The 13,130-nt window shown below is 34.2% G+C and overlaps 1 protein-coding gene across 3 annotated transcripts in view; it reads right to left on the bottom strand.

Annotated features, from left to right (window-relative positions):
- Positions 1–1,091: 1,091 nt before the first annotated feature.
- The window catches only part of LOC131027232 (2-phytyl-1,4-beta-naphthoquinone methyltransferase, chloroplastic), an 84,547-nt gene continuing 72,508 nt past the window's right edge, over positions 1,092–13,130 (bottom strand). For 2 of the 3 annotated variants that reach the window (XM_057957238.2, XM_057957239.2), the window contains exon 8: positions 1,092–1,704. In XM_057957238.2, the coding sequence (XP_057813221.2) occupies positions 1,604–1,704 (101 nt within the window). In that variant the 3' untranslated portion in view covers positions 1,092–1,603. Of the gene's footprint in view, positions 1,705–2,910; positions 3,070–13,130 lie in introns of those variants that run through there. The other variant, XM_057957240.2, reaches the window with a different exon arrangement.

Genomic DNA, 13,130 nt, shown 5'->3' with positions numbered 1-13,130 from the left:
ATTGAGGAAAGTACATTGCTTGCTAAGAAGAAGTCTAACATTTCAACAAGGAAAGAATTCAAATACTATTACTATATTGCCTCTATAAAAGGCCATGGTTTGAATCAATAAAAAATATATTTTGTCTTGGATTTTCCCTTTTGTGCTCTATTGTTTTTTTTTTTAATTTCATATGTAGTTATCCATTTAGTGTATTAATTTTAATTCTGAAAATTTTATTTTGAAAGATATAAGAGAATTATTTAGGCTGCAAATCATCATTTTGTAGTTTGAGATCTTGCTTTCAAGAGCACTAATTTGAATAAACAATACTCAATATAGACCAATTCACAATTAATCAATATTCATCATTTTACTTTGAAGCTTCTATTTTTCATTCAAATTTCCAAACAAAAAAAAGATTAGTACAAAAATACACTATAAATTTATTATTATATCCATTTTTCCAACATTTTTAGAAAACAGATGTAATACTATTTTTAACAAAATATAAATACTGCCTATTTGCAAAGAACATGTTATTCATGGTAACAAATAAGCCAATTTTAAATTTAATTAACATATTATTATTGAAATTCACTCTTAAACATAATAAATATTTTTAACTTATAACAATAAATATTTTTAACTAATAACCATAGTTTCAGGACTCGCCAAGACTCTCCAAGTCCTAGCGAGTCCCGAGCCGAGTGACCCTAGCCGAGTCTCAAGGATTCGAGACTCTCCAGGGACTCGCCAATTTTTTTGCCGAGTCTGAGTCTCGTTTCTATGCTAATAACTTATTCTTTTCACAATTGTCCCTCGAAAATAATAAACTTATTCCTCCAACTCTATGAACTATACTATTCATAGCAATAAGGTTTTATAAGTCCTTGAGTTGCCTACATGTATAATTGAAGTGTCTTAAAAATGAGAAACATAAATAAGTAAACATAATTTTGAATATGCATTTGAAATTGGCCAAACCACATAAAACAAGTTTTCTTTTGAAAAATGCTAATTTTCCAAAAATTACAACAAATAATTATTTATTTCATAGTTTATTTATTTTATATTTTATTAAGAGAGCACAATTTCCTTTAACTCTTGCCCATGGTTACCCAAAAGGTTTCCCATTTATATTGTAGATTGTGATTTTGAAATGAGATGACAAAGACTTGCATGTTCTCACATGATTCAGCATCAAAAATCTCCTTAACCAGATTTGTCTTCATGTTGTATAATTCAACAATATTCACATTTTAAAATGGTAAAGCATTCCATCATATTTTAAGGGGTTTTGAGAGCTGATGCACAATTTTACAAATTGATATGGAACCCTAATATACAAAAATGAAAAAATGTGTTCTTTGGAGAACAATGTAAATCAATCATAGGATTAAAAAATCAGCAATGCTGCCTGGCTGATTAGTATATTGCATTTTTTGTTGATTCAGTTATTGAACCTTTGGCACCAGCTCCTATCTCGTGTGCACATAATGATCCAAACAATTTTGGATATACCACCCACTTGCCAGCTGAGTGCAACCGACTTTGTCTGGTTCAATTAAAAAACATGGTCCTATCATATACCAAGAAATGTGCATTGCAGTAGAGCATAGAACTAGTGTGTGGCCACTAAAACGCCCATTAACCCTCCTCCGATTTCAAAGTGCCTTGCCCTTGAAAATCCAACTTCTAAAGCTAACTTCTCTTGTTGTTTGCCTGCAACTCCACATAATGTACATTGTATGTCATTATATTGAAATGAGAACAGGGAAATGGTAAAAAATTGAGCATTGTCTCTCATTATATTGCCCTTATGTTAAACTACATTTGACTTCTTAAACATTTTCCTATGACCGAAAATTTATCCTTCATTTCTTGATTTAAATTATAATTTACGAAGAAACTTATTTATAGGTAATCCGCAACAATTTAGAGCTAATTTGATAGAAAGGATAAAATCAAATATTCTTCATTTATGCTCACAAATTTGTGTTTAGCTATTATATGGTAGAATAACTGTGATCCCATTTAACTTGCATTAATTACTTAGTTTGTATAAAGAAAGAACATTCAAAATGACATAATGTAGTTCAACTTGATCTAATGAAGTAGTAAAAATCACGAGCTGCATGACTTCTATTCTTTACCAGTCCTAATTGTGTGGCATGTGGTATAGGAAATATCTAACAAACATATCTACCATTCAAGAAAACAAATACAATGCAAGGCAAGCTCTTTCTAGGAACGTATATATCAGAGTAAATCATTGAGATGTAAAGAAAGGTTACTTATTCTTTCTATTTACAATTATATTTCTAAAACTGAAAAAATATTATATTATTAATTGGTTTGTCTTGTCAATGGAAAATCAATGATTGGTCAACTTTTTTAGAACTTTGTATGAGTTAATGATAAAAGTAATCTCTCCTGATATACACTCTCAAATCCTTCTTAGCTTTCCCTCATACTTACCAGGAAACTCCATTTTAGGAACTTGGACTGTGTCCCCATCCCCATACAAACAATTTCTGGAGACTACATTTATATATGTTATAGTCATATCCTTGATCATTTACTCCATGACCTAATTTAAAATGATGTTCCCATTCCCGTCACTGTACGAGTACAAATACCCCCACATCTCCAATCAACTTTGTTTTCCTTACATAAAGCATTGCATGTCCAAAGTCCTATCTAGGCCCCTATAGCCACGAAGTAGCATCCATCTTATAATCAATTGGTGAAGTTTTGATATTGCATTCAAATCCTCAGTTCAAATCTCACTGATAATTTAAAAGAAAAATTAAAAAGACAAATGGTAATAAACTACTGCAAAAAGGGGCTCAGGAATTAATAGCTCCACAATGTAAAGCACAATGCACAATAAGAAGAATAGTTATACCTTTATCATAGATGCATACCTACATAACTGAAAACAGATAATTTGTCCCTTTAGCTGTATGTATTTTCTTACTTATGATAACTGGTAAATAGATAATACCAATTGCCCATGCATCAGATTCAACTCTGGAGCAAATCGATTTAACAGTCATTTTAAAAGACTGCCCACTTCAAAAACTTCTGCATAAATTTTAGACATATAGTAAGTTAAATGACTGCTGTTTCGGGAAAGGAAATTGAGATTTCTATGCATTTATATAAATAACTAGATATATGATATTTACCCTAGGTGAACAATATATAACAGTAAATGGAAAACAATAATGTCTTTCTTGGACGTGACCTTAAAAAACTACGTTCACCTTGACCTTCGTTAAACTTGCCAATATCATGAATAGGGCTTTTAAAGCATCTAAGTTCTTATCACATCATAACAAGAAAACGAGGTTTCAGGGATTCCTGAGGTCAAAATCATGTAAAAGCAATATTTATTTTTTATTCACTTAGTATATGAGCATCAAGTTATAAGTATTTTAAATACTATTTCACCCTAATAAACTATCAATCATGGTAGATTACCATTTTCAATGCATTCCTACTATTCTCCAATGCCAAAAATACATTATACATTTTTCATCCATTCATGTGCCTTACATATTTAAATTAAAATTTTGGGGAATGCAAATTGTTACATCCTTCTTTTCAATATAGGTTGCTAATAAAAAATGCAATTGTGATCATTATATCATCTACGTTTTATTACTGCATATGTGGATGTGAATTCTTTATTAAGCTGTATTATGGACATTAATGATTAATATTGACAATGTTATTTCATATATTTGTGAATACTGAGAAGATAAGAATAGTCTAGCCATTTTTATGTTACCAAGTGGATGCAAGATTAGCAACGCCTCTGAAGGGAGGGAGAGTATCATCAAGGAGAGGTATGTGGACTTTGGGACTGATCGAACTTGCGATTGAACCTTGAACCTTGAACCTAGTGTAAGGTCGTTAGAAGTTGATTGTCACCTTGGCATATAGGGTGGTGGTTCCATCTTGTCAGTCAGTAGGTAGTTGGGCTTTTCCTTTAATTGTCTTTTGGAGTTAACCGGTATTGTTGTTCCTTGGTATAATAATTTTATATAGAAATAAAATGGATCATAACTATTTTTAAATTGATAGTCTGACTAATTTAATACATAAATGTATACTCAGATATGTGTGCATCGGGATTGATCGAACTTGCAATTGAACCTTGAACCTGGTGAAAGGTCGTTAGAAGTTGATCATCACCTTGGCATATAGGGTGGTTGTTTCATCTTGTCAGTCGGTAGGTAGTTGGTCTTTTCCTTTGACTGTCTTTTGGAGTTAACGGGTATTGTTGTTCCTTGGTATAATAATTTAATAAAGAAATAAAATGGATCATAACTATTTTTAAATAGATAATCTCACTAATTTAATACATAAATGTACACTCAGATATGATATGATATATATATATGTGTGTGTGTGTGTGTGTACATGTATACATACATCCAACTAATATGGAAAAATGTACAAATATACATACATATATAAAGATAAATATATGTATGATACATGGCACATAATGAGGATACATCTATATATTAAAATAAGGAGAAATAATAAGTTTTTAAAATGAATTATTTGTCTGGCTAAGTCGATGCCTTGCCTTGATTATATCCATTTGGGAGGGGTATTGACACCTCATCGCCACCTCAAATGTGAGCTGGTTCTTGCTCCTTCCGTTGCAACGGATGAAACATTTTCTTGGAGCAGTTTCTCAATTGCATTGTTTATCTTTTGTTGAGCTCATTTTTTTCAAAGGGGAGGTTACTTTGCCTTTCCGCTCGTCCATCATTTGGGGATTTAGAAAAAAAACATCAGTTGCGAAGGATACTGCATTCTTTCTCAGCTTTGTTTTCATAGCTTTGAATCCATGTTCACCAGGAGGGAATCATAATACAGTAGATGTTCTATCATCTTCGTGGTTTTGGCATTGCAGTTGTGGTAGCATTTCATCTACCTACTCACCAATATGCAGGCATGTTTACATATCTTATCCAAAGGAAGTGTTGAAGTTTTTTTTAGCATACTTACTAATCATGAAGCAAGTATCTTTAATGAATAATGATAATCAAATCAGAATATTGTCTTGCTCTAGCTAATGGTTAATGGTAACAAAAGAAAGAATCATAGGATTGCTTGCATACCTTTTATACTATGCATGCATTAGAATTTCAACACTTACCTTCCACCAACCAACTCTAGGTCTTAATATCACTGCAACTGAATTTCATACACTGAATTTCATCACAAACAAAGAATACAAAATCTGAAAGAGATTTAAGCACCAATTTTTAGATCTCAAAAGAAATAATTTCAAAAGGAAGCTCCCATTTGAAGGACATAATAAAAAGAATTGACAAACAAGATGAATCCAAGAACAAGCACAGAGGAAGAAATTGTGCTTTGTTTTGCAAGGGACCATGAGAACCCAATCGCGATGCAAGTACATTACATAGAGTTGTTGTCCAATAAAGAATTAGAGGATCCTAAACCAAAGATTGAAGAAAAAGAATCAGAAGAGAATGAAGAAGAAGAAATTCTAGAGGTAGCCTTGTCAAACTTTCCAATGCTCCTAAGTACTATCCTTTTAGAATTAGCGGGTTATTTACATCAAGCAAAAAATTATAATGTTGATCGACAATGGGGCCACAAACAACTTCATACATGAGGGTTTGGTATCCAAGAAAGGTTTGGAAACAAAGGGCTTCAAAAGATTTAATGTCATTTTACAAAATAGTTATAACATTCCTTGCAACAATAGGATACAATGACTCGACAACACTCTGGGTAGACACCAAATGCACAATGAGTTCTATGTGGTTGTCCTAGGCGAGACAAAAATGGTATTAGGAGTGTAGTGGTTATATTCCCTTGGGGAATGTAGACAAACCATCCAAATATGGAGCTGAAATTCAAATCAAAAAGTAAGGAAGTAGTGCTTTGATGTATTGCAAATACCCAAGAGTTGTCTTGGCTAAGAGAATGGAAAGGTAAATTCCATAAGGGACAACTAGCTTGGGCAGCACAATATTTGGTAACAACCATGAAATACTTCATAGGTGATAAATCTTATCATGTTGATATTCAATCTATTTTGAATAAGTAGAGTGCATTTTTTGATGAAATAACTCTAGGATTACCACTGGATATAGGGTTTCAACTTTCAACATATAATACAGCTTGAGATAGGGTCCAAGCCTATCATTACTACTACCTATCGCCACCCCCAAAGACACAAGGAAGAGATAGAGAAAGCAATCAAAGAGCTCTTAGACATGCAGCGCATTAGGCCAAGCTCTAGCCCCTTTGCATCGTCAATGGTTTTGGTTAAGAAGGATGCATATTGACTATAGAGCTCTCAACAAGAAGACAATCAAGAACAAGTCTCCCACTCCTAAGATCAATGAATTGATAGATGAGCTTCATGAGGATGTTTACTCCTCCTAAGTTGATCTTCATTTAGAGTACATCAAATCAAGGTACAAGAGGAGGATGTTCATAAAACAACATCTTAGATGTCATTATGGGCACTATGTGTTTTTGGTCATGCCTTTTGGCTTGATATAAGAGCTAGTCACCTTTCACTATTGTATGAAGCCGGTATCCATTAATCAATTGAGAATATTTGTGCTAGTATTATTTGATGACATTCTTTTATATAGAAAGAAATGGGAGGATCTCTTGAGGTATCTTGATGAGGTATTTGGCATTCTAAAAAGCAATATGTCTTCACCAAGGAGTCCAAATGTGAGTTTAAAACAACAAAAATCTTGTACTTAAGCACATAATTAGTGCCAAGGGTGTTCAAGTGAATCAATAGAAAATACAAGCAATTCTAGATTGGCCCCATCCTAAAAGTTTGAAATAGTTGAGAAGCTTCTTTGGCCTTTTGCAATGACTACAAGAGGTCTATTAAGCGCTTCTCATGGTTAGTTGAGCATTGGCAGATTTGACAAAGGGAGCCTTCTTGTGGTCAAATTCACGATACCAAGATTTTGATAAGCTCAAGAAGATAGTGAGTTGATTCCCAGTGTTGGCTACTTCTAATTTCTCACTTCCTTTTTGTGTTACAGTCAGATGCTTCAAGAGAAGAGATTTGAAATGTCTTGATGCAAAATAGGCATCCCATAGCATTTTACACCCAAAAGCTAAAAGAAATAGAAAATTCGTTTTTGACTTATGACAAAGAGGTGTTGGCCATCATGCATGCCCTGGCCAAATTCATTTAATATCTTGTTTGTGGCAAATTCACGATCAAGACCAATCACAATAGTTTGAAGTTTTCTTTAGCCAAAGAGATTTGAATAAATAGGCAACAAAGTGGGTAAGTAAACTTTAAGCCTATGAATTTGATATAAAATATGTTAACAATAAGAACAATGTTGTAGATGATGCATTATCCAAGATGCATATTTTATGTTCCATTTTTATTACTTCTATTGATTGGGTGGCTACTATAATGGTTGAGTGTGTTAAGAAAGCATTCACTAATAAACTCCTTGACAAGACAATGAAGGATGACAAATATAAAGTAAAAATAGGTTTTAAATTCCACAAAGACAGAATCTTCCCAACTCCAAAATCCAAATAACGTAAAAGATTTTGAAAGCCTTCCATGGGACACCATTAGCAAGACATTCTGAATATTATAGGACTTACCAACAAATCATGGAAAGGTTCTCTTGGAAAAGACTTAAGAAGGGTGTCTTGAAGCATATTAGAGAGTGCATCACTTGCCAACAAAACAAAGCATACTCTTCCGACAAGTTTGTTGCAGCTCTTGTCTGTCCCAAACCAAAAATGGGAAAGCAAATATATGGATTTCATCACAGGTCTTCCTAAGGTACATGAAAAATATTATATTTATGTTGTTATACATAGACTAATTATGCACATTTATTTGCTATTTCTTTGGAGTTCAAGGCTCCCCAAGTGGCTAAGTTTTTTTTCAAAAAGGTGTTTAGATTACATGGATTACATAAAAATATTGTGAGTAATTGGGATAGTAGATTACTTAGTTTTTTTTGCATGAGCTATTTTAGTTGACATGTACAAACTCGAACTAATGGACAAATAGAAATAGTGAAGAAATGAGTCAAAAGGTATTTGAGGAATTAAATTCGGATCAGCATACAACATGAGCCATATGGTTGCATTTTGGAGAATATTGCTACAACACTGCCTACCATATCTCTACAAGTATGTCACTAATTATGGTACGATATAGTTATAATGCTCTAGCCTATGTCGATTTGATGTTTAAATGCAACAAGGTACTGGCCACAAATGACTTAATCAAGCATAGTCAAGACAAATTAAAATCACTCCAGGATCATCTTCAACAAGCTCAAAATAAACAAAAACTCTATGTCAATCAAAACCACATAGAGAGGACATTCAAGGTTGGAGATTTGGATTTCCTGAGGTTGCCGTTGCATCCATACAAGCAATTTTACATCCAAAAACAGATCCAAAAAGGTCAAGCCAAGTTCTATGGACCATACATGATGATCATGAGGAGAGTCAGTGAAGTCACCTATGAGTTGAACTTGTCAAAAATGATGAGCACACGGTTATACTAGAGGGCGGGCGAGTGAATCAATACAACAATAATCTTTTTTAAACTTATTTAATTACTTCGAAGCTTAATCAATATTCACACATATGCAAGATCTAGTAACAAGAAAAACAATGAGAACATAATTTACTGGAAACCCTTGCAAGAGAAAACCACGACAAAAATATTGCTTTATATAATCTTGTCTCTACAAACTTTGCAAGCACCAACCTACTGGAGGCACCAATCCCTATAATATGAGACACCACCCTCTCCAATATGAGGCACCAACCTCACCAATTTGAGGCACCAACCTCAATATAAACTTCTTCTTAAAATTTTGCTGTAATGCTGATCATAAATTTGCTACAATATTATTCATAAATCTGCTATCAACTTTGTCTTTAAATTCTCACTTATTCTCCCCAATTCTTTCACAAAATCTGCAAATCAAGTGCTCATGACCTGCTCTTATAATCCTTTAATTCTCAAAATCTCTTCATATATTTGTATATTGTATTCCTTTTGGCTTTGTACTCACTTCCTTCTTCACATCAGCCTGCTGGTCTATATTAGATATGTTTACTTATCTTGCACACTACAAAGTCACAGACACCTCTCAAAAGCACTTCGCAATCTTTTTTATAGACTCGTCAAGAAGGGCAACTTGATGAATAGATAAACTTTCAAAAGGTTATGTCTTTTAGATGAACATTTTTTTTATTGGAAACAAATCGCACCCCTTGCAAATTATGATTATCTTTACTAATCACTGCTCTCCATAATTGCAACTGATGTCTAATTAACAATCAAACAAAACTTCTAATTAGTTCGCTGATAAACAAATCCCAATGCTGCTTTATGTGGGCGATGTTTGATGTTTATTGCAAACAGTTCTAATCGCTGCTTTCATTATTGTTTATTTTAAACAATTTATAGATAGATAGATAACAAGCCTTTAATCAACCACACTGCCTTCAATATCTCCAATATAATCAATTCTGAACTTCAATATAATCGCTGATGTATGTACAGTGATTGCTGCATTATCATGATCGCTACTTGCCACTTATTAATATAGTGATCACCACTGATTTAAACACTGTTCTTTATACTTTATTGTTGTGCATTCAGAAGATGATCAATGCTCTCTTTGTTAGTTATCAACCCCCTTGATCATATCAAGTTATTATCAACAATCTCTTTGTTAGTTAATGAAATCAATGACAATTTAACAAGAAGCACAATAGGATTCATAATGTTTCCATATTTTAGGACTCAAAAGGGCACTTGAGCAACACATCTATAGATGCCTAAAATTAATTAAATTAATATTTAATTAATTTATGCCTTTCCACATAATTAGTTTAATTAATTGTGTTAGTCCTCTTCCTCTTAAAATTGATTAAATCTTATTTAATCAATTTTATCATTATAACCTTATAATTAATTTATCAATAAATTAATTATTTCCCTTTCTTCTTAAAAATCATTTCAAATATCATTTAAACCCTACTTACTTAATTAATTTCAATTAACTAAACTGATCATGTGATTCCTACAAATCACTTCTCCTAATCCTCACTTAGCCTAATTAATTCTTCTAGAAGCCTGCTTATCATTATTTCCTAATTTTAAATTCCTCCACGCATTCTCTCTCCTCATGTCACATCCTCCTAACTTTCCCACTTGCCCTCTAATCACTCATTAAGCCACCTAATCAATCTCCTTAATCATTTGCACATATCTTAATCACCTTGATCCTTTCAAGAAAATTCAAATTCTTTGAATCTCCCCATGCATCCTCTTCCCAAGGAATTTTTAATTTCTTTATCCATTTAGTCTTCTCACACATCCTCTTATTTTGGAATTTTTAATTCCTTTCCTCTTCCCAATGTATTTGGAGAACTCTTTCCCATGTACCTTGAAAGGTGTGGAGACAAGAAATGCCTTTGGAATCCCACACCTTGTCCTCTCAATTCTCTCAATTTCAAATCAATCTCAACCCTTCATTTTGAAATCAATCTTGGCCCTCCATTTTGGCCTCCTCAAATCTATAAATTGGAGTCTCCTCCCCTTCATTTCATATCTCCAATTCAAGTAATCTCATGCTGGCCTAATAGCTCTAGAATCTTCATTTGTGCATCCATACTATAGCTATATTTGCATCCATAATCCTTATTTGAGCATCCATCCATCTTTCACTCCCCATCTTTAATCACTTGTCGTGCAATTGGAGAGCAATCCACAATCCACCATCAAAAGAGCAAATCAAGTAGAGCAACAAGGGTGCCTCTACTTCATCAAGCTCAAACAGAGGAAAAAGGTATAATGGTTTTATTTTGTGTTTTGATTGATTTATTTACATTATAACCATTGAATCTTGCCTTCCTAGTTTTAACCCTCTTCATTTTGGCACGCCTGGTGGGACCCACATCCCTTTTTATTAACCTTTTGTCAAGTTTTTTGTGATTTTAGCTCGCAGGTTGATGCTTCAACGTTTCCACCTACCCTTCGACATTTCCGCCTAGCTGTTCCGTCGTCTCCGCCAAGGAACAACATCTACACTTCAAATTTGAAAATTTAACCCGCCTTTTTTGCAGGTTTTATGGTTTAACGTCTCTGCGTGGCCTTCAACATCTCCGCAGTAACTATTGACACTATAATTTAAGAGCTTCATTTTAGTGTTTATTTCTGTTTTTAGGGCTTAAAATTTACAAAAACATTCAAAAAGGAATTAAAAAAGAACAAAAACAAAGCTAGGTGAGTTTCTATTTCTGTTTTTCGACAATTTTAGGTGTTTAGCTTAATTTTTTTCGGGTTTTAGGCAGATCAACGCCTGTGCAAACGCATCAACGTCTATGCTCTGGTTCAGTGCCTCCGCTAAGCTAGACATCCCACTCGAATTTCAAATTTTCAACTCTGTTAGCATTTAATTTTGTATTTTGACGCCTACGCCTACGCATCAACGTCTGCGCAGAAGGTAAAATTCAAACCGAAAATTTGAATTTAAAATTTGAAGTAGCATTTCCCACTTTTTTGTTGTTTAGGTGCACACAGTTACTTCAACGTTTACGCAGACGCTACAATGTCTGCACCTGTGGATCAACGCCTTCATTGTATCCATACGGTTATTTTTGGGGCTATTGATATAATTTTGAGTTTTGCAAGTCCATTCCGTTTGTCCGAGGCATTATCTTAAGACTACTAACTATTTTTGTTGCAGCACGCTTGTCCAAGACACTTATTTTCCAGTAGTTTAGATTGTTTTTTGCATTCTAGTTAGAAAACCATGAACATGTGGGCTTAAAATGAACAAGTGTCTTATGTGTTTGGTGCGCTTGCACACTTAGTGTTGGGTAGACCCACCGTTGCACTCAAGTATCCTCTCCCCTTGCCTTCATGGACCTGGAGTGTAAGAGAAAGAGCGACCAACAACACCCTCTTTTTATTTTTGTAGTTGAGGGGTATTTCTTGATTGGGGATTTCATCACTCCATAAGAGTATCTCGAATTGGGACACGTCAAGGATATCAACTCTCCCGGCACGACTTCGAGCGGGTTTTCTGAGCTGCTATATAAATAAGTTGGTCAGGCGGCTGAGGTGCTAAGTGAATTTGACGTATGTGGGGGCCCTCCCTACACCAATAAACTCAATTAGAGCCTTAAGTGGCTTGCTTTGAGAATCCGTCGTTGAATTGGTGATCCCTCGGAGTACTACTAGAAACCAATCGTAGTAGCCAAAATCTTACATTTGATAGTGCAGGGAATGTGGATCATACCCCGAAGTTACTCCTCATGTACCACCACAAGATGAGACAGGAATTCCCTATATAATATTGGATCTTTGGGGTAAGGGAATCTGGTATGCCCAAGAAGTGTGTGTCGTGGTGTGGAGCCAGTGCTACCATAATCCCTATATGTCCGCTTGTTGGAGGTATTTTATTGAGGGGCCTATCAAGTGGTTTCCACTTTCCAACCTAATTTTTATGTTTGATGCATGTCTTCATTTTGTGCAAAACCAATAAAATTTTGTTTGCGCTAATCTAGGCCCCCAATCACTTTCATGCTTATCATAAAGTGTTGCCTTGGCCAATGTGCTTGTCATTGTTTGATTTCCCTTGCCAAGAGTAGGTAACCTCCTAAACATTCCCAAATTTGACCAAACCCTTCAATCTTCACTTTGTCACTATCAAACCTCTATTTCGACATCTCCGATTGAGTCAAACCTCCAATCCATTTTCATCCATCCAAATGATCATCAATCCCCAACCAATATCTTTGGCCAATCATCAATCTAGTGTTGGGTAGCCTTCCCCTTCTTCTACCTTTCATCAATCCATTCTTCCATAATCATTTTCATTCCATCCTTAAGGACTTAGCAAATTAACCTAATCAAATCTCCAAATTCCCAATCAATCCTAATCAATCCAATCAATCAATTATCCAATCAAACAATCAACCTTATCCTAAGGTCGACACTTTGTGAAAGTTTGACTTAGACCTTTATCTTTAATCAATCATCAATTAGCTTTTGTGCTTGGGAAAGAATCGCCCCCAAGTACCTTTGCTTAATCATTTTGGGTTAATCA

This window comes from Cryptomeria japonica, chromosome 4 (genome assembly GCF_030272615.1).
Source record: "Cryptomeria japonica chromosome 4, Sugi_1.0, whole genome shotgun sequence".
NCBI classification, from domain to species: Eukaryota; Viridiplantae; Streptophyta; class Pinopsida; order Cupressales; family Cupressaceae; genus Cryptomeria; species Cryptomeria japonica.
The sequence above is the reverse complement of the archived record's forward strand: the minus strand, read 5'-3'. Positions and strand labels throughout refer to the sequence as shown.